General features: G+C 45.4%; 1 protein-coding gene across 1 annotated transcript in view; it reads left to right on the forward strand.

Annotated features, from left to right (window-relative positions):
• Positions 1 to 5558: 5558 nt before the first annotated feature.
• Positions 5559 to 22638, forward strand: part of CASQ2 (calsequestrin 2) — a 61456-nt gene continuing 44376 nt past the window's right edge. The window contains exon 1 of the mRNA XM_026483673.4: positions 5559 to 6088. Coding sequence (XP_026339458.1) covers positions 5855 to 6088 — 234 coding nt within the window. The 5' untranslated portion in view covers positions 5559 to 5854. The remainder of the gene's footprint in view (positions 6089 to 22638) is intronic.

Below are 22638 nucleotides of genomic sequence, written 5' to 3' on the forward strand. Positions count from 1 at the left end.
ACTATATAGGAAATGCAGAGGAATCCACAAAAAAGCTTCTAGAAACTCATAATTGAGTTTAGCAAGTTTAGAGGATATAAGACCAATATATAAAAATCAAGTGTATATATTCTATCAACAAAAAATGGAAATCAAAATTTTATCATTTTAATTATCAAAAATATAAAATAGTTCCAGATAAATCTGACAAAAGATGAGAGGTATGTATATTGAAAACTACAAAAGACTGCTGAAAGAAATTAAAGACCTGAATCTGTGGAGAGATAAACCTTGCTCATGTTCCAGAAAACTCAGTATTGTAAAGATGTCAATTCTCCCCAAATAGACTTATACATTCAACACAGTGAATATGTAATACAATTTGATGAGCTCATTCTAAAGTTTACCTGGAAATGAAAAGGCCTTAGGAAAGACAAAACAACTTGAAAGAGAAGAAAGTTGGAAGGTAAACATTACCTGATTTCAAGACTTTCAAAGTTACAACAATCAAGCCTATGTGGTACTGACATTTAAGAAGATAAACAGATCAAAGGAACAAAGTACAGAGCCCAGAAATAGACTTACAGGTATATAAAGAACTAATTTTTGACAAAGGTACAATGGCAATTGAGTGGAGGACAGTTTTTTCAAGAAGTGGTGCAAAACCAATTGGATATCCTTACACACGCATACACACATCACCAAATTTGATCCATACTTCCCACCATATTAAAAAATTAACTCAAATCACAGACCTAAATTTAATATTACAGGAGCTTTATGTGTAAAAACCACCCAAATGTCTACCAGTAGGGACTGGATAAACACATTGTTTATATTGATACGATGTAATTCTAGTTGGCAATAAAAATGAACAAACTATTAATATATGCAATAACATGACTGAGTCTCAAAAAAATAATTATGCTGAGTGGTAGAAGCCAAACTAAAAAAAAAAAGAAGAGAAGATAATATATGATTCCATACATTCTTGTAAGAGACTGGTGCAGTCTTGAAGCTGGACAGATGAGAGTTTCAATCCCCACTCTGCCTTTTAAATGGCTGAATAAACTTTGGGGGATATCTCACTCTCTCTGATTCTCAGTTCCCCCCTTGTCAAATGGGCATAATTATGCCTATAGTTAGTTAACCTCCCAGTGCCTCAATCTACCCATCTGTTCAACAGGGATACTAAAATTACCAACTTCATAGGGTTGTTAAAAAGAATAAATGAGTTAAATTTGTAAAGTACTTTAGAATAAGGCATAGCACAAATTAAGTGCTTCAGATTTATTTAATAAATATTTAATGAGAATTAGGATAGGCCAGGCTGATTTTGAGGATTACTGTGAACAGATGCTGTCCTTGCTCCTATAAGGCTCAGTCTAGCTGGCCGGGGGTGGGGGGCGGAAATCCCCAGGGTAGAAATGTTTTCAGGAAGAAATATTATGTAAGGGGAATGAGTCAGTCTATAGGCTACACTGAGAGCTTCCCTGAGGCAGTGACATTAGTTAAAACCTGGACTTGTTATTGGTAGAGCTTTGGGGCCTTCTTCTACTAACACTGGTCTTTTTCTGCTTGGTTCTGTTTGGGGATTCCCGGTGCTGGGGAGCAAGCTCCTGGGGCTGCTTGATATTCAGAGGCAAAAGAAAAGGAGGGTCTTGGGGTTGCTAACAGGCCTGTTCTGATCTACTACAGGAAGGCCTGAAGCCCGGGAGAGCAGGGCTCTAGACACAAGCACTTCTGGGACTCTCCACCAAGCCAGCAGGCTGACTTCTCGGCCAGTGGCCCAGTGGGAGGGAGGAACAGGATCCAGGAAAGAAAGATGCCATACTCGGCTTTGTCCACGGGGTGGAGTATTTTAGCCAAATAAGGGACCTTTGGAGGCAGGGAAGTCCTAGTTGCTGGACATGTCCAGAGTCACGCCCATCGAACCCTCCTGCCGCAGGTACGTCACCATACTTCTTTAACCTGTGGGCTGTGCCAAGGTCTATCCTGGTAAAAGAAAATCCTCTATAGGCGTTAATAAAGTTAAACATTTTAGAGCCAGTCAGGGCCCAAGGGAGACCAAGGAGCCTGGTTCTTTTCCCCACAAATAAGAACTTTGAGGGCCAAGAGGTGAGTGAGCAGTGTTGACCAAGGTTGCACAGCCAGGGCTGCGTCAGACCCGCTCAGAACCCAGGTCCCTCGACTGCCTGTCACAGCCCTCTCGCTGAGTTGCCTCCGGGTCCTTCAGGCAGGGCCCCTGCCCTGTAGACCTTCCAGTGCAGGTGTGACCCAATCCAGGAGATACGGTCTCTGCAAGAAAACTAATGCAGCGAGGAGGCGGCGGATACACCTCGCTGGTGGTGGAGTTCCCTGGGTCTCCAGCGCGGAGGCTCACGCCTCTTCTCCCTGGGACTCGCTTTCCTCAGCAGCCTGCTCCCTGCCTCGCCCCTCTCCTCCCTTCTGCACCCACGTTCCCTCCTGAAGACGCTTTCCTCGACCACCTTTCCAAAGTGTTCGCCACTTACCCATGCTCACAGGCGGTCCCTTATTCCCAGTTGTTCTTCAGAGCACACGCCTCTACTTGGCGTTGTTACGCACACGTGAATGCGCGCATGCGCACGCATACCCACATGCGCGTACGTACATACTCATGTGCGTGCGCATGCGCACCTGCACCCCACGTTTACATTTTGCTTTTTGGATTATTGTCTAGCTCCCCCCGAAGATATAAACTCAAGTGAGTTCAGATTAGCAAAGAATCCCCGGTACCCAGAAGAGTGTCTGGTACAGAGAAGATGCCCAGTAAAAATACAATTAACAAAAAAAGGAAAGACCATGGCTTCAAATCCTGATTGATCTGTAAAATGAATTATTGTGAAGATTAAGAGTAAATTAATAAAAATTAAATAATATATGCAAAATCACTCTGCCGACTATGAAGAACAAAAAAAAATGAAAGAGGTTAGGTTAAAGGACTGTTTTCAGTGCCCACTCACAGAGTGGAGGACTAGATATTGATAGCAAAAACAAGGGGCCTGCATCGTAACGATAATTAGCATCTATTTGTATCGATTTGTTTATTTTGTTTTATCCCTTCCTGTTCAAACAAAACAAAACAAAAATACCTGCTACAGGCACATAAGAATACACTTATTTCAACAGGATCCCATAAACTAGGAGTGTGTGTGTGATACACAGACTAGGGCAGCAGCTGAAACCAGAATGAGACAGCTGATCTGTAGATACAAAGTTGGCTCAGAAATGTCCGAAGCATTCCCCGTTTACCAAATGAATAAATTAGAGCTGGTGAGCAAGAGAGCAAAGGAAAAAGAAAAAGAAAAAGAAAAACAGCTGGAGAAATGGCTGTTACCTAAAAAGTAGACCATGGACGAAGAAAAGCCTGATTTCTACAGCATGTGTCCTCAGGGCTGGACCGTGAAGCCCCCAGTAGAGTCCAGGATCTGGGGACAGGAACTTTCCACACTGGAGCTTTTTTCTGTTAATATATAGTTGGTCAGAAGCCAGACTTGAAGGCTAAACTAAATTTTAAAAATTTCTTTCTTTCTCTTGGTACTTTGCATCTGTTTCAAGTCAGGAAATTCAAAGACTCTGACTTTAAATATCTCCCAGTTTTTCAGTAAAATTTTAAAAAACATATTAAGAAAAGTGGGGCACATTCTAAATAAAGGTAACCCCATGAGATTGAGACAATGGGAACAGTTTTGGGAAACTGACCTCGAAAAGACAACACATATATTGTTTCACTCAGAAATCTTGTTCCCCTTAAATTTTCTAAAGAAAGCAGAGATCTCTCATGCTTGCCAATAACCTAGAAAGTTAACCACGCCTTAGAATGGCTATTTTTGGCTCTATCTTTAAAAGCATACGGAATTCACCATTAGAAAGAGCTAAAGGCTTTCACGGTTTCAGTAATGGGTTCTCCAAGGTCCTGGCTTTCTGGACATGAAAGTGTCCTAACAGACAGCTCCTTGTCACCCTGCCTCTCAGCATAAGGCCCTCTGGATGCATCCCTCGAGTAGGATGACAAACTTCTCTTTTCCTTCAGTCCTCTATAAATGTCATGCACGAAGAAGTCCTCGCTCTTTCCAAAGCTGATTTCCAACCAAAGGAAGACAAAATTTGGTCCAAATTATAAGAGCCATAAACCACTCTACAGAGTGAAAAGACATGACTGAACTGTTGTTTGACCACAAGAGATGGTTGAGGAACCACTTAAGAAAAGGGGTATTTGCAGAGAATAGCCCTGAGTCAGAGTTAAAGCACCCAGGAGCACCAGACTCCTGAATCCTCATGTTGGCAGTTAGGAAGGCAATCTCAGATAAGTTGCTGATCTCTCTGAATCTCAGTTAGCTCACCTGTGAAATAAGCACTAATCACTTCTTCCCCAATTGCCTGCTGGATTCAAGGAGAAAATGGACAAGAAAGGATTCACAAACCGTATTATCAGAAATTGACAAGTATTATAATAACCCATATTCCACCATCTCCAGCAAGAATGAAGGAAGTACGATAACTACCATGTTTGGGCACCTGCTTCCTATAATGCTTTTCCATCTCTATGTCCCAAACCTTACAATATAGTCATAATTTCTCCCGTTTGACAAGGGGAGAACTGAAAACCAGAGAGAGTGAGTGACCCCCTCCAAAGTGCATTCAGCCATTAAAAGGCAGATGGGGACTGGAACTCTCTGTCCAAATTCTAGTTCTGTGTACCAGTCTGTATTTGATGAAGAGGAAAGGGGCAAAAATGATATATTCGGGGTTAAGGTAAAAAAAAAAATATGACAGAGGTGGTAGCAAAAAATCTAAGAGGGTTTCTGAGGAAGACTGTTGAACTTTTATTTAAAATATTTTAAAATTTATTTTAAGATTGTATTTATTTATTTTAGACAGAGTGCATGAGCAAGGGGAGGGGCAGAGGGAGAGAGAGAGAGAATCTCAAGCAGATTCACCACTGAGCATGGAGGACGTGGGGCTCAATCCCACGACCCCCGAGATCACAACCTAAGCCAAAATCAAGAGGAACTGTGGCCCTGGGTGGGCTGGCAGGAAGGGTGCCCCTATATCCCTCGCCTAGTGCCTGGCAGAGCCATGTGAGCATTCATGACACGGCGGCCAGCCAGGGCCCAGTTCCCAAGAAGAGAAGATGGGAGGTAGGGAAAGGCAGGTGCAGAACGTGAAGCTCACCTTGGGGCTGCACTTGGCTTCTGTGTGAGCAGTGAATAGGTAGGGGACAAGCAGCTTGCCAGGAGGGGACAGGTTGAATTCTCTCCCTGTAGTACTTGAATGAATCTGAGGTCTGGGTGGCCCTGTGTGTGTGCAAACATCTTCTTTGGCTTGTCCCACTACTGTCCCATCTCTTTCCCGTCTCATCTTCTCTCCCTCCTTTTTGAGTTTCTTTCTCTTCCTTGACCTTGCTGGCCTCCTTATTTCTTGTGCACTCGTTCTCCTCTTCTCCTCCTGCCTCCTCCCTTTCCACCACTCTGACAGACTGTATCAGCGAATCCCTCAACAGAGTCATATCTAACTTTTTTATTCATTGCATGATTTATTTTTAGCCTGAAACAACTGCATCCTAAAAATGGAGTTCCTGATGAGACAGAGGCTGGGCCGAGCTATGCGAGGTATCTGGGGCTTGGCCGCCCAGCCTGGCCCTCAGTCTCTGCACGCGTATGTCCTGAGCCCACGAGTATTGCTAGGTGGAGCCCAGGCAGTGGGGAGTCGGTCCTCGGGCCCAGGAGGGACAGAGGGGAGGGACCAAATCCGCCTCTCTGCTCCCCACTTCTCTCAACCAGTCCTCTGAGAGTCTTCCGGCCGCTTTCCCGCACTCAGTCTTTCTGGGAAAGTAAAACGAAACTTTTCCCAGATGAAGAGAACGCACCTGTTCATCGTGGGGGTCTACCTGCTGTCCTCCTGCTGGGCAGAAGAGGGGCTCAACTTCCCCACCTATGACGGCAAGGACCGCGTGGTCAGTCTCACGGAGAAGAACTTCAAGCAGGTGTTGAAGAAATACAACGTGCTCTGCCTCTACTACCACGAGTCCGTGTCTTCAGACAAAGTCGCGCAGAAACAGTTCCAGCTGAAAGAAATTGTGCTCGAGGTAAGCAGGGGGGCCTGCTGACCACATTGTCCCAGTGAGCACCGGCTGGCCAGCGGCGGGGATGTGGGAACACGGGTGCGTTCAGGACTCTGTCCTGACGTCCGGCTGCATTTTAGTCTGGTTTGAATCTGAAGATATTCTTGTTGCAAAGCTGGGGTGTGGGAATAGCAAAGGGTGGGTCCCGGCTCCTAAAATGGGGACCATTAGACATGTTGCACAATGCATAGTTCTGATTTAAACTCTGTCACATGATGGTCCTCTTGACTTTTCAAGGGCAATAGTCCCAAGCAACTATTTTTCTGAGATAATGTTAAAGCTATCATTGAAAAGCCTGGCTGAAATGCAATTCAGAGATTATTTGTGGGTTTCATCCGGTGTACAAACTCCCCCCTCTCTGCTCCCTGAAGTTTCCCCACAATCCTGGAGAGACAGGAGGCATTTGACCTTGCTTCTCTCCATGGGTCAATGAGGAATATCACAAAGTGATCTTTGCCTCTCGTGATCTGGGTTCAGTCAACGTTGCACGGTGTACATGTATGAAGATGTGCAGCTGCACATTCATTAACGGGAATTTTTTTCCCCCAGAAAGTTCTTGGTGTGTGTTCAGGGCAGATGCTGAAGTCAGTTCTTATTTTATCCTGTTTGTAAGCCTGGCACAGGGGCCCCATTCTCTAATCCTTGGTGAGTGCCCCAGGGCCAATTCCTGCAGCGCCTCCTGGACAGTGTAAGGTTGCTTACACTTTAGGAGCACCTGTGAATGCCAGGCATTCTGGTAGTCACCAAGATCCCTTCTCAGCCCCATGCGCAGCCCAGGCACAAAACTGGGGACAGGGCTATTTGAGAATTACAGCAGCCTATTAACTAGCACGCCAGAAAGCTCAGCGTAATCAAATACTTTAACAGAGTTACCATGTATCAAACACATGTAGATTTGAATCCCCCCAAAATAGAGTCTAATAAATTCCATGAAAACCATCTCAGATACAGTAAAATATCTTCGATAATTAAAAAAGTGCTTCAGATTCTTAAGTCTCCTGATCATTATACAAACACCTATTTTCAGAGCTCTTATGTATGGTGGCGTGGTTATTACAGAGAGATTGGGTTGACAAAAACCTAAGCATTTAAAAAATATCACCACTACCATCATGTTTTTCCTCAGGCTTATCCTGGGGACTGAAAGTGGAAATTTAGTTCCCTCTGTGGGTTGCAAGCAAAGAGAAGGCAGAGACAGTTTTTAGATCTTTGTACTATATATGGCAACATCAGAGGCTGGAAAAAATCAGGACATATAACATAGCTGCTGCTTAGCCCCTGAAATCCTCACTCACATCATCAACTCTGTTTCAATCTGCCCGACTCAGGTATTGCGAGACATTTTTCTGAAAAAGTTCATTGAAGGCATAAGGATTCTACCCTATATCCTCATCACTGTCCAGTAGCCTAGAACTCGAAGAGAATGCCAATACAAGTAATGACCTCTCAGTGTTGATTCCCCAGCATATTAAAATACATGTGCGTGCACACACACACACACACACACACACACACACACACACACACTTGCACATGCATACATACATACTTCCCCAAAAACGTGTCTCTCCCAAAGACCTAGGGCCAAGTAGACCTGGGACTTTCCCCTGGGCTCACCATCCCTCAGACACCTTTGATCTAAGAGTTCCCAGCAGAGACCATTGGGACATTAGTGATGTCCCACAGGCTGCTAAAGCTGAGGTGGGCCTCATTAGGGGGAGAAGGACATAAAACGTGGAGTCAGGAGATCTAGATTTATATTCTGGCTTTGCCTTTCCTGGGCAAGTGATATAGTGCCGGTTACTTAACTTCTCTGAATCTCCTTTTCTTATGTATAAATACGGAAAAAACAATCATCATACACATGTAAGAAATAAACAACAATACTATTTATTGGATGCTTACTGTGTACGGAGACTGTTCTAAGCGTTTTGAATGTGTTAGCTTGTTGAATCCTTGCAGTATTTCTATGGCATCGGCGCAGTTCCTATCCCCATTTTACAGAGGGGGACACTGAGGCACAGAAAGGGTAAGCGGCCCTGGGTCACTCAACTAGTGCAGGTGAAGGCAGCCTTAGCCCTGGCATCGCACTACTGCTGTAACCAAGAGAGATGATGTTTAGTTAGCGGCTAGATACCCTGTTCAAGATCCTTTCGAGTCTGCCTTAAATAGAGTGGCTTTGCCCCTGGGCCTGAGCCTGGGGAGGCCAGCTATATCAGCAACAGGGTGCGTTGCTGCCCAAACCAGGACACTAGTCACGTAGATATCCCACCAGGGAGGAGCCTGGGCTTCCTTAGTGAGGACAGGGGAGGGGAGGGAGGGCTTGTTGGGGTACCTGTCAGGGGCAAGCTCTTTCTCAGTCTAGGACAGAAATGGTTCCAGGAATCCCATGGGTAGAAAGAAAAGGATATAAGCCTTTCTTTCCTCATCAAAACAATTATTTTGTCCTCTTAATTCCTTGGTCCCCAAACCTGCGTTAGGGGAAGTACTCTGCCAGTTCCAGGGCTGTGGCTGTTGGGGGCTAAGAGAAGAGGCAACTCCTAGTGAATGTGTACCAGAAGTGAGGTCTCAGGCATGGGCGGGCAGCGCAGGCACCGTCGGCTTCTTTCCTCCAGCTAGTTCCGGAAGGTGGCTTCCGACATCTTAATCGTAACTCACTGTGCCCTAGTGCACACACACATACATACCCACACAGAGGAAACACAGATTTCACGGGACACTTCTTATTGTTGGGGGAATACTTGGATTTTTAACAAATTTTTTTGTCTTCTGTTTTGTTCTTCTTCACTTAAAAAAATATTGATTCCCGCCCATTAAACTGATTTCATTCTACAACGATGAGCTGTCACCCCCCAGTTGAAACACCTGAGAGATTTTTAAGGATTAGGAGCTCATATCTTGTCATGTAAGGGCCACCCCATTCTGTTAAAAACCCAGAAGAGCTGACCATAGCTCCTGCCACTCTAAGGGATTTTGCCTGCCACTCTCGGGATGACCATGAAAAGACTCAGCAACAGCCCTGTCTGCAGGGTGAGGAGCTCACTCCCCGACTCGGGGTCTTGAAATGCTGATCAGTCACACTTACATCTGTCACTTGCAGGTTAGGTCTTGGGGTAGATGCTGTGGATACAGGGAAATGAGACACTCGGGTGGCTTATGGCCCATTATGGAAGAAGACCATACAAAAAGCCACAGTGCGAGGGTGTCATTGGAATAGTAGAGCAACTTATAAGGTTCTCTGAGAGCACAAGGTGCAAGAGCCCCGTTCTCCAGGAGAGATGTGGAAGGCATCAAGGAAGAACTGGTTCGTGACAGTGAGTAGAATTTACCAGGCAATAAGCAAGAGCTGGGGAAGGAACTGCAAGAGCAAGAATTTTGACAGCACTCAAGTATTTCCCCACCAACTTCTCCTAAAATTTGGCCTGAGGGCCTCATTCCTTTAGGGTAGGATTTTTTTTCCATACTTGGTTAAGGCCCTCTGGGCAAGTCCTTTAAAATGTTACCAATCACTTATACCTGCATCTGACCAAGTTTGAGTTCTGAGTGAGAACAAGGTTTGATAAGGGGAAGGGGAGTAGGGAAAGAATGTAAGGTCACGAAAAGCTTAGGCAGAAAAAGGGCAAATAAAATGATACCAGGAGGCACCAAGCTCAAACTGCTGTCCAGTTTGGCTGAGTCTAGCTCTGGAAGGCACCAGGGGTGGTGCGGGGTACGTAGTTCATTAGAGGTGTTGTGTAGAGGCTTGCTGAATGAATGACATGTCAGATGAAATGTTGTCTTTGAGAACCATCTAGAATGTTCTGAACACTTTACTTCAGAGCTGTGACTTTCTAGTGATGGGACTCATACAGCTGGTAATCCCGATACCCAGTTGGCCATTTCATCCACAAAATAGCACATACTCACTTACAAATGTCAGAATACATGGAAAAGAAAAAGGAAGGCAATAGAAATAACCACCCAGAAAGAAACACAGTTCAGTTCACGTTCTGAGAGATTTCTCTCCCATATTTTCTGTCTGTATATAAACATTACATTTTTTCAAAGGGTTTGTACCATATATATAGTTTTGTTTCCTGCTTTTTTCATTTCAGTGTATTGTGAGTATTCTTGTGTCATTACAGAGTTTTATATTCTTGGCAAACATAATGTTAATGCTGGCCTAATATTCCATTGTACGACCAAGCATATTTTTAAGATAATTGGTCTATTTTAGGATGTTGACACAATTTTCAGAGTTTTAGAAATCTTTGTCTGTTTAGATTTTCATTGTCTAGTTTTAACAGAAATTCTTTGATTTTTTTTTCTAGCTAGATGGAATTTTTCCATAAAATTATCTGCCATTTACATTTTTTCCTCCCATGAATTATTTTTCTGTGCCTTTCCCCCAGTTTTCTATTGAGGTGTCAATGCCATTACAAAGGGAGTTGCAATTTTATATGCTGTTTCCTTCAGCCTCAGCCAAGACAGTATGCGGAGTTACACCACAGTGGCCAAATTCTATTAGCATCACAGAACTGAGACCCACGAGGAGGATCTGCCCAATGATTTCAATTTCTTCTTGCTCTTTTGTTTCTTGCTTCTACTTCCCCCTTGAAACTGCAATGCAAGCCACTGCTGCTATCATGTACCCCACAAACGTTGCCAGAGAAAGTCCTCCAATGTCACCAATCTCTCTTGGGTTGGAATGTTTGAGAGGTGGTGTGCTCTAAAACATGGGCTTCCGAATCAAACAGACTTGGGTCCAGTTCCCAAGAAGTCTGTCTGTGTTCGTTCAGGCTCCTTGTTGGTAAAGTGGAGACAGTGGTGGTGTGACGATGAGTTAGCATGGCAAGAGCGTGGCTTCAGGCACACGGAAAGTACTCGACAAATATTGACAACTTGCAGCCCATGCCCCCCTTTCCAGTCATGATTTTAGACACCACCCAGCCTAACCCCGTCACTTTACAGACTGAGGACACCAGGCCACTCTCAGAGAGCTCAGGACTGGTAACACAGTGCCGTGTTGCTTATTCACAGCCAGCTGAGCCCCAGAGAGCAGAAGGCACTTGCCCGTGCTCACAGATTCTTGATGCCCGCCCCCCATGTACAGCTCTCCCTCTGATCACCAAGGCTTTGCCAGGTCTGTCCCTGATACACTCAGCCACTCCGCCCATGCCATTTATGAACTAGGCCCCTTCCACATTCTCAGTCACGGTGAAGTCTGTCTTTGAGGGGTGCTTCTGGTTTCCTTTTAGCTCCTAAACTTTTTTCTCCACGGAGACATATGTTGAAGTTCTCCCTCTGGATTGGAAGCCTCCTGAGGGCAACCTGATTCAAAGCAAACTTGGGAATAGAGGAGGTAGAAAAAGCAATTGGAATCAAATTCATAAGGACAAGGACCAAAATCTGCTTGTGAGTCAAAAACACAACTGGATGAATGATCTAAGGGTGTGACAATGTGGCGGAAGGGTACCTGGATGGCAGAAGGAGTCTGAGTGGTCTGTGTATAAGCAATATGGCATCCATATTAGGAGTTCCTAAGCTCCCTGGAAATGGCATTCTAAACATCCAAGCCAGGTGTGGTAACTGTTTACTTCTTCCTGTCCCCACCTGCCTTCACACGGATATTATCCCCAAGTCCAAGGCCCACTTCCTTTCCTCTACACCACTCCACTTCCAGGAAAACAGCATTCCAGCCTGAACAAGAAGAAAGGAAAAGGACCAAAACTTTTTCCTAGGGAGCTTCATGCTCATATAGAAACAATGTCATGGCTACCTCAACATCTCTAGAAGGAAAGGAGAAAGGAAACATGCATGCACCTCAGTGTTAGGATCTCTGGGCATTCTATATCACATCTCATGTTCAAAGTTGATACTATTAACTGTGTACATGTGTTTTGTGGGAGTGACTAAATAGACCAACCTGTAACCAATACACATTGTATTGGATTAGGAGAAACCACGGGGGATCTTCTCAGGCAAGTTACGGAATGGTTTAGAACATGAAGATAAGTAATGTGAATCCCTGAACAGAAAGATCAGTTCATCAAATATGCATTGCTCTTAGCAGACTCTGAGTCACGTTAGCATGAATGCATGAATGACCGAGTCCAAGGACAGATGATGAACATGCCGTGCTTTCTTCATCGTGCATGGTGACAACCGCGTCGGTTGTTTAGGGTAAGCTAGGTCGCTTACACGGGCAGGCAGCCTGGGGTCTTGCAGGAATAGCCACGCCACCCGGGGAGTGGCATGCCAGGTTAACCCGGTGTTCCTGGTATTTTTCAACAGACCTCAACTAGGGTGTGAGGTCCGAGGCTGCTCCTCAGCGTCCCCCTTCCTGCTGAAGGAGATCCCACTTCCACTCACCACATACAAGCTGCTGCCATCCACATACAACCTGCCTGGCGGCTTTCTCCTAGGCCCTCTTAGTTGCTGAATGCAGCATCATCACATAAAATGATTGGAAATGGCCCGTCTACCAAGAGGGAGACAGCTTGTTGTTATGACCAGTTTTCCAATGCTGGTAAGCAGATTATTTTCCAGTACTTTTTGATGGTGATTCTGGCACAGACTACTCATTAGGCCCTGTGGGGGGTGGGGGAGGCTGGTTCCACCATGTTTGGCAGAATCAAGAATTAAAATCCTAGTCAATGTAGGGCTCCGGGTTCTGTTGCTATTTAAGGAAGTCTCTTGATACTGCTGCTCCCAGTCTACCAAGCTCCCTAACAGACTGAGCTCCCTTCTCTATTCAGAACTGAGTCTCCTAATCAATTTGCATATCAGTGAAATCTCTTTGGCTGGGAGTGAGTGACACAACCTCTTCAGACCCTACAGTATGCCCAGTGTCACTGACATGACTCATGTGCACTTTCTGAGTATGGAACTTCAGAGCCCTCGTATCCAACTTCAGAGGAGGGAGCCATGCTCAGGAAAAGCAGACAATGGGAGCTCGGAGTGCCCGAAATTCTCTTACACTTGCTTTTTGATCCAGAGCAAGTCACAAATCGGGACCTCATTTCGCTCAGGTATTAAATACTAATTGTGTACTTTCTCTCGGTGAGTTAAAAGACTTAAATGAAAGCAGATGAATAAAAATTTCTGATAAAATTATAAGAAGCTGTACAAGAATCAGATGTTATTTTGTTATGCGATTGCTATTTAGGAGATTAATCTATGTAGAATGCCTAAATGAGTGCCTGAAGTATACCCAGTGTTATCAAATGCTAATTCTCTTCACCTGTTGCTTGAAATCCAGCCCATGTTCTTGGCCCCTTGCATTAGTGCTCAACCTTGTCTGCATACTGGAATTACCGAAGAGTGTTTTAAAAATACTGGCACCGGGGGGCGCCTATGTGGCTCCGTTGGTTGAGCGTCCAGTTCTTGGTTTCCGCTCAGGTCATGATCTCAGGGTCACGCTCTCAGGGTCACGCTCTCAGGGTCATGAGATAGAGCTCTGCATCAGACTCTGTGCTCAGTGGGGGGGTCTGCTTGAGATTCTCTTTCTCCCACTTCCTCTGCTCCCCTACCCCCTGCCACTCGCATGTGCGCTCTTCCTCTCTCTCTCTCTCTTTCTCTCAAATAAATCTTTAAAAAAACAATACTGATGCCTAGGTCTCCTCCCCCCAGTTACTGATTTAATTGGTGATGGGGTAAGGGATGAATCCAGGTGCTACAGTTTTTAAAAGCTCCGTGGGTGAGTCTCATGGGCAGTCAAGCTTGTAGACACTTGAGACTTGATGCCCAAAATGCAGACCCCAGGACAGCGGCAAAGGTGTCACCTGGGGGCTTGTTGCATTTAAATGGGATTCTCCAAGTGAATCATAGGCTGCAAAGCACAGAAGTGGTCTCTTGGGCTAGAAAAATTTTCCAGACGACCAGAATCGTGTTGTAACTACTTGATCTTTGGTCTGTTGACTCTCTCAAATGGTGTTGGATCTGTAGCGTACCTTTGATTTGAACCGCTGGCATGAATTGGTTCTGGGGCTGTCGGGGTTCAGGTCTGCTCTAGGACTCAAACAAGCCTCTCAGTATTCTCCCACTGTCCCCTCTCACAGTCAGTGACTAACATTTTGGACCTCCTTAAAAGGGCATGCTTGGGCCCATGGGAAGCCTTACCCTGCTTGAGAAGTTTCCAGTTGAATTATGGGGTTTTCTAAGGCCAAATCAGAGGGTAATCTTTGGTCAGGATACAGGATTTACCTTCAGAAAGGAAAAAAAAAAAACATTTATCTGGTTGCTGTGTCACATTGCCCTTTTCCACAAAGAAATGACAAATCTGAGAACCCTGGAGCATATGGGATACTAAGGTGTTAACGTGTTTGAAAGGAAACTATGGGGGAGCAGCTTAGAGAAAACTAGGGAGTATTCTACAATGTGAAACAGCCCTGTGACCACCCAAAGAGAACTATTCCTTCTTTATTTATCCATCACACATTCACACCTGCTTCCTTACAAGATGCAGATGAGCAGCGCCTGGGTGGCTCAGTCAGTTTAGCAGCTGATTCTTGATTTCGGCTCAGGTCATGATCTCAGGGTTCTGGGATCAAGCCCTGGGTCAGGCTCCGAGCTCAGTGGGGAGTCTGCTTGAAGATTCTCTCTCTTCCTCTCCTCCAGCTCCCTCTGCCCCTCCCCCCAGCTCATGTGCTCTCTCTCTCTCTCTCAAATAAATAAATAAATCTTTTAAAAAATCCTTAAAAAAACCCAAAATGCAGATGACATGGCTCCCTATAGCTAAAGAGATGTTCTTTTATTAATGCTAAGAACTCACTTCCTTCAGTTCTTTGCTTAAATGGCACCTTATGAAAGAAATTATTCCCCTGACCACCTACATAGCTCACTCTCCAAGCACTCCTTTTTTTTCATAATAATATTTTTATTATATTATGTTAGTCACCATACAGTACATCCCTGGTTTTTGATGTAAAGTTTGATGATTCATTAGTTGTGTATAAACACCCAGTGCACCATGCAATACGTGCCCTCCTTACTGCCCATCACCAGCCTATCCCATTCCCCCACCCCCCTCCCCTCCGAAGCCCTCAGTTTGTTTTTCAGAGTCCATAGTCTCTCATGCTTCATTCCCCCTTCTGATTACCCCCCTTTCTTTATCCCTTTCTTCTCCTACCGATCTTCCTAGTTCTTATGTTCCATAAATGAGAGAAACAATATGATAATTGTCTTTCTCTGTCCAAGCACTCCTTTTAACCTCTCTTCCCTACTCAGTCTTTCTCCATAGCACTCAGCTGACGTGTTGCCTGTTGCCTGACACCCTTACAGAATGTAAAATCCACAAAGGCAAAGGCAAAATGTTCTCTTCATTGCTGTATGCCAGCACCTACATCAGTGTCTGACTTATGTTGGGCACTCAGCGGTGTTTGTTGAGTGAATATTAAACGAACAGAAGAGAAGGAGGAGAAGGGAGATAGCACTTATTATCAATTTACCATAAACCATACCCAATATGGGTGCTTTATATATGTTATTTTACTTAATTCTTACAGCATTTTTTTCACAATGCGTGCAAAGAAATGATCCCAAAAGTTCAGTAGAAATTGCCCAAAGTCACAAACCTATAAAACGGCAGAGCAGGAATCAGGATTTGAACTCATATCTATTTGGTTCCAAGTGACATGTTCCTTCCATGACACCAAGGAACAGCTGAAAGTGATTGCTTCGTGTTTGTAAGCAGTGCTAAATTACAAAGGGACAAGCGTCTTTAGTTTGTGTTCTGGATTTTCACCCACACTTGAGCAACATTTAATTGTACAGTTGGACTATGTTGAACTGAGATGACCAGTGTGAGCAAATGGGCTAATGCTTCACACCTACTTGGGACTTAATAAAAATCCAGCAAACACTGGATGGATGGATGGATGGATGGATGGATGGATGGATGGATGAAAAGAGAGAGAAGGAAAGGCAAGTAATTATAAATCTATTACCTATATTAAAAATATATTTCTCATTGATCTCTTTTTCAAGTTAAATTAATTCAATAAAAGCATTGAGTGGAAAAGTATAAAATTAGGTTGACTCTGTCAGATTCAGGGACGTTTTTGTTATCCTTGCTTAATCCCACTGAAAAATGGGTAAAACTGATGTGTTTTTTTAAATCACAGGACACTCAGTCCCAAGTATATATCCAGCATGGGCAGAAACCTCTGGGCTCTGTAAGGCTGACCCTGCCTTCAGACCTATTTAGCACTGGCAAATGTCCCCACGATTGCATTTCTAAACCCCAAGAGAGGAAGGCAAAATGAAGTTGCTGGAGTCAAGTGAATCTGCAGATGGGATGATGTGGGAACCGTGGGCAGAGAATAGCAACACACACAGGATTCAGGTATTTCTTCCAACTGTTCACTGCCCAAAAATGGCATCCTCCAAGCTTGCACCTGCTGCCCTCTGTAAAATCTGATGAGGTCAGGCTTATTCTGGTTTGGCATTGGGAACAAATGCTCCCCTAGAGCCAGTCCTCTCTCAGACGATGTATACCCATGCCCACTCTGAAATTGCAGATCTCCTTAGAGCCCCAGTGCCGCCCAAATATTTGATGAGAGTTTACTGTGCATTTCCCAGGGGCAGATGGTGGAAAGACAGAAGTGCTATTAGGAGATTATGGCTTGAGTTGATGGAAGGAGATTAATTCTCCTTCCACCTAGAAAATTAATAGAGATTTTACAAGATGGCAAACACACTGTTGATTCAGAAGTTTGTAGGCCATTGGAACTTTCTTCTCTCACTCTAGTATTCAATTCCAGATAAAGTGTCTGGCCATTATATCCCTTAGGTAGACCTTCTCCCAATGTTATACATTTTTAAGCGAAGACCTGAGATACCATGAAAGTCACCACTATAAAACTATTATAAGGTAAAAAGTCAGAAATAAAATGTTTCGGAATCACATGGTTTTTCTTTAAAAACAGCAACCCCAGTCTCTTGTAGTTTGAGCTTCCCAGGTTGGTCTGGAGGATTTTCATCTCATTAACAGCTCAGCGTTAGCATCTAAAATGACTTCTTCCAGCAAGAAAGCCAGCCCTCCAAAGTACTGAGTCTGTGCCACAGAGCCTGGGAGGCTCCCTCTTCTAGCAACTGGATGTGATTCGATCCAGATAAGCTGTTTCTGTTTGGACAGCCATGCAGGAAGGTGGCCAGCGCGCCATCTTGCAGTGTGCTGGGCCGGGCAGGCCAAAGCTGCTTCTGAGTGCCCGCAGAGCCTGTTCCAGGAGTGCCCGCCTGCTGCCTGCCGCCGGCGCCAGGCAGGCCTCTCCTCGCCATCTGCTGTGTGCTGGGCAGGGAGGCAGACCAGGCAAGCCAACAGGTACTCCCTCACACGCTCACCTGCCTCTACTTCACACCAACACACACGGCCAACTTGGCACAGGACACCAAACGAATCTGACTGCACACCCCCAATTTGTTTATGAAGGAAACAAGAGCGTCCCCCAGACTCAAAAGAAAAAGCGAACGCAATGCATGAACGCAGCCCTCAATACCGCCTGGCAAAGAAGCACAGGCTTTGGAGTTAGACCCACCTGGTTGGGGTCCTTGCGGTAGCGTGTGACCACAGGCGGGTCACTCGGCTCCTCCGGGCTTCCTTTGTAACACAGTACCTTCAGCACAGAGTCTTACGAAGAGAAAAGAGGTGATGTGTAAAGTGAGTGGCCCATGTGTCGTGTGTGGCAAAGGGCTGTTGTTGAGATCCCTGTGTGTGTGAAAGCATGTCTCGAGCCCCAGCTTGCCCCACGCACTGGCTATCCGTGGTTCGTTGTCATTAGCGGATGCTACCAAAGTAAGTACAGGTCACACATTTCATAAAGTTCAGCCAAGCAGTGACAGGCTTCTCCTCCGCTTTTCACAGCACACCGTGGAGCGACAAGTCAAAGAGCTCCTGGTCTCGTCATTGTTTTACAGCCTCTCCATCAGCTGAAGCTCCCCTCTGCCTTTTTTCTTTTCTTTTTTTTAAAGATTTTATTTATTTATTTGACAGAGAGAGAGAGAAAGAGAGCATGAGCAGGGCGGGGGAGGGGGAGAGGGTGAGGGGCAGAAGGAGAGGAAAAAGAAGGTTTCCCACCAATCAGGGAGCACGACGTGGTGTTTGATCCCAGGACCCTGGGATCATGACCTGAGCTGCAGGCAAACACAACCAACTGAGCCACCCAGGTGCCCCTTCTTCTCTTTTTCCTTTCCTTTCCTTTCCTTTCTTTTTTTTTTTTTTTTTTTTTCCGATGAGATGCACCAAACTATAGAAGGTTTAGTTAGAAAAGGGCTGATCTCTCCCTGGCTCCAGGAGTGTGGTGACTACTTTGTGGGGCTCTTGAGACGGGCTGAAGAGGGAGCTGCCAGAAGAGGTCAGGTTTGGGGCTGCCAGATGACATTGTCACCGCCTCTGGGGCACAGAATTCTGCTGAGAAAAATGGTAAAGGGCACGGCCTGGTCCTGTGTCAGCCAAAACCATTTAAAAAAAAATTCCATTGCAATAATGCTTTTAATATGAGAAGGAAAAAACCTGGCCTCTCTCATTCAGCGGGTTTGGACATCATCAGATACATGATAAAAGACTGTGATTGGAGACGGTTGTAAAGCAGCAGTTCTCAGTGTGTGGGCCTGGGTCAGCAGCAGCATCACCAGGGATGTACTTCTTGTCATAGAGATGGGGCTTGGGTCCCATCCCAGACCTGCTGAATCAAAAACTCTGAGCTGGGCCCAGGAATCTGTGTTTATACAGAGGCTTCCCTCCAGACAATGCTGAAACTGCCAGCTTAGTGTCACAGGGCTGCCCCAAGTGAATTGAGAGGGAACAAAAGTTCCCTAAGCACTTGCTTCCATGCTACTTCTATAAGAATTAGATCTCACTTTTAAAGATTATGTATCTATCTATCTATCTATCTATCTAAATTGAGAGGGAATAAACATTCCCTAAGCACTTGCTTCCATGCTACTTCTATAAGAATTAGATCTCACTTTTAAAGATTATGTATCTAGCTAGCTAGCTAGCTAGCTAGCTAGCTATCTGACAGAGAGAGACAGCACAAGCAGAGGGAGAGGTAGAAGCAGACTCCCCGCTGAGCAGGGAGCCCCATGTGGGGCTCGATCCCAGGACTCTGGGATCATCACCTGAGCAGGAGGCAGATGCTTAACTGGCTGAGCCACCCAGGTGCCCTAGATCTCATTTTTAGGTTCGAAAATTGAGATCAGAGAAGTTGGGACCTGCTCGGAGTCTCACAATAGCAGAGCCAGGATTTGGGCCTGGGTCTCTCTGAGGCCCAGGTGTAGAGTGGACTGTAATGGATGAGAGCCTGGGCTCTGGAGCCTCAGTGTCAGGTTGGAACCCAGCTATGCTACTTAAGTGCTGTGTGGCCTTAGGCAAGTTGGTTGACCTCTCTATGCCTCCATTTCCTCATCTACAAATGTCTGCTTTCTGTGGGTTTTGGGAAGATCCAATAAGATAATCCATGTAAGGCACTGGAGCGGTATCTAGCATATAGTAAACACCCAATGGGTGCTATTTTTTATTATTGTTATACTCTTCTCAGCATGGTGGCAAGAACACAGAGCTTTGGTCCTTGGGTCTCTTCCTTGGCATTGACCAAAGACAGAGCCTAAGAGCACCGGTAGAAACAATCAATAGCCTCCCTCTTCCCCAAAGCTCTCGCAGAGGCCAACCATTCCAGCCTCAAGAAGCCCCAGTATTTACTTCCATCTCATAAAATAGCTGTTCCACTCCCTCGCCTGCCTCCTGCATGGAGCCGTCACGTGCCAATGCCCAGCTAAACATAGCCCGGGCCTCATCTGAGGGTGGCAGAAAGTGACAGGAGATTACCGGGGATAAACGTCAGCTCTCCAGTTTCAAGGGAGGACACGCAGTTGTTGAATTGCTTGACATGTCGCCAGATGGTATCAGGGACAGTGGGTGAAAACAGTGCACTTCTTGGCTTACATGGAAAGAGCAGGATTGCAGCCAGGGTATTTTTAATGACCGGCCCGAGGGACATTCACTTGGAGCAAAGATCTGTGACATTTTTTTTCCAGGCTCCTCAGTCCTCGATTTTGTGCAGATTCTTGACCCTGCAGAGGGTACCGCCCCCCCCAACACTCAGTTTCCTTTAGCAGAACTGCTCCATGCCTTCCCCACCTTCCCTCTGCCACGAGACGTGGTACTAATGTAGCTTTTCTTCAGTCTGTCCCCGGAGTTGAGGAGTGCCACGAAGGGACTGCACTTGGAGGGGCAAACACGGGGCCCCTGATGGTCTGCATCTGCTGTCCCAAGGCCCAGGGAGTGGTCACGAGGCCCTCAGAACGTGCCCCCGGTGCTGCTACATGACTCTCTCCCACCTTTCATGGGCAAACTTCTTGAACCAGACCCACACCTGCTCTAACATGTCCTTGCCACCCACTCAACTGCTTAACTCCCAGTGCTTTGGCTTCTGGCCCGGCTCTTCTCTAAAAGGTCACCAGTGAGTTACCAGTCCTGAAAGGAGAGACCTCATGGTGGTCCCACTGTCTGAGACTCCCTGCAATATTTGATCCGACCACCTGCTCCTTCTCTCCTGCCGTGACTTTGGAGTCACCACACTATGTTCCCTGTCCCCTCCGATTTCTCCCCCCAACTCCTCCCTGCCTCCAGGCACGCTCCTCTTCCTGCTCTTTCCTCCTATGAGATGGCCAGTCTTCCACCCTGTGGTTTTCTCACACACTGGCCTCCCTGAAGATGGCACCTGCCCTTACGCCTCTACCTTTCACCTCCACCACTCCATTTGGGACCTCCCCCCCTGAGTGCCAGGTTGGCACTTCCAGCTCTTGGCTGGACTTCAATTCCCATGAACACATTGCATCTAAATCCAAGCTGAGAACTTCACCTCCGGTTTTGGCATGCCCTCCTGATGTCACTGTTTCGTCCTCCAGCCTGTTCCCTGGCTGGGGACTCTGGAATCATCTTGCCCCTCTTGTTGTGAGGTCTATCTCCTTTCTCTTTCCAAAGCCACGAAGGAGTTGCCAGTCTGACTGACTCTTCGCTTGTAACGTCACCTCCCACATTACACCCATCCCTTGCCACTGTCTCGGTCTGAGACCGGTCATTTACCATTCAGACAATGGCATCAGCCTCTCATCTGGTCACCTTTCCTTTTCGTCTTTCTGGTCTATGCCCTCAGATGGACCCTCCTCAAACTCCGATTTGCCATATTGTTCTCCTACCCAAATACTCTCAGCTGAGAACCGCTCATCCTCCTATTCAAACCCTTTACCTTCTTTTTCTCATGTGCCTTCACTACACCACTCCATTCAGCACCCTCAGATAAGCTCTCTGCTCAAGTAAACCAGCCTGTTCTGTACCCACCCTGCACATCTGCGTCTCCAAACCTCCACCTCTGCCATCTCCTCTTCCCGAGACGTCCTCGCTGCTGGCCTCTGCCTATCCGTGCGCGGCTCCTTGGTCAAGGTCTAGGGGGCCTCTCCTCTCCCAAGGAGTCTCCTCTTGCATTCATTCATTTCCTTGAGAAACTAATTGTGTTTTTAGTTACCACAAGGTAGCGATGTGGTTCCAGCTCTTTTGATTTTTCAAGGAAAAGCAGAAATCTCAATTTCCATGTGAAATTGCTTAATTTAAAAATTTTCACACCAGGCTGTAAAGATGGTACCTACCAGAGGCACATAGTCCCTTAACATTACAATTTATAGACACTTCATGTGCAACATAGATGAGAAATAGTAATATATTCAATGTACAGAGACAAAAAAGAGTAACAATTCTACTTTTCAGGAAGGGTTTGGGATCTATAAAAGTAGATTTTCTTGCAAATTGGAAGTTGGTTGTTCATCCTATGAATTTGGGATTTAAATGACAGGACAAAAATATGGCAGTGTTCATCACTTCTTCATTTTACAGGGGGATTTAGTAATATAATATTTCTATCAGTTAATGTAACCAGATGACTTTAAAATCTTCTTGTTATTTTTATTTTATGAAAATATTCAATAAGACAAATTTATTATTTTTTTTGGAGAGGGAGGGAGAAAGGCAGGGGAGGAGCAGAGGAAGAGAGAGAATTTTAAGCAGGCTCCGTGCCCAGCATGGAGCCCAACTCGGGGCTCCATCTCACAACCCTGAGATCATGACTTGAGCCAAAATCAAGAGTCAGAGGCTTAACTGACTGAATCATCCAGGCGCCCTTCAATGAAACTATATTTATTGTGATATAACTGACACACAACATTGTATTAGTTTTAGGTGTACAGCATAATGATTTGATACATAAGTATATCATGAAATGTCCACCAAGGTAAGTTTATCTAACACATCCATCACCATACATAGTTAACTAATTTTTTTTGGTGATGAGAACCTTTAAGGTCTATCCTCTTAGCAACTTTCAGACATACAATACAGTATTATTAACTATACCTATTATGCTGTATATTACATGCCCAGGACTTATTTTTCTTATAGCTGGAAGTTTGTAACTTTTGACCCCCTTCATTCGTTTCACCCACCCCCCACCACCTCTGACAACCACTCATCTGTTCTCTGTATG

The sequence above is a fragment of the Ursus arctos genome, unplaced genomic scaffold (genome assembly GCF_023065955.2).
Source record: "Ursus arctos isolate Adak ecotype North America unplaced genomic scaffold, UrsArc2.0 scaffold_12, whole genome shotgun sequence".
NCBI lineage: Eukaryota > Metazoa > Chordata > Mammalia > Carnivora > Ursidae > Ursus > Ursus arctos.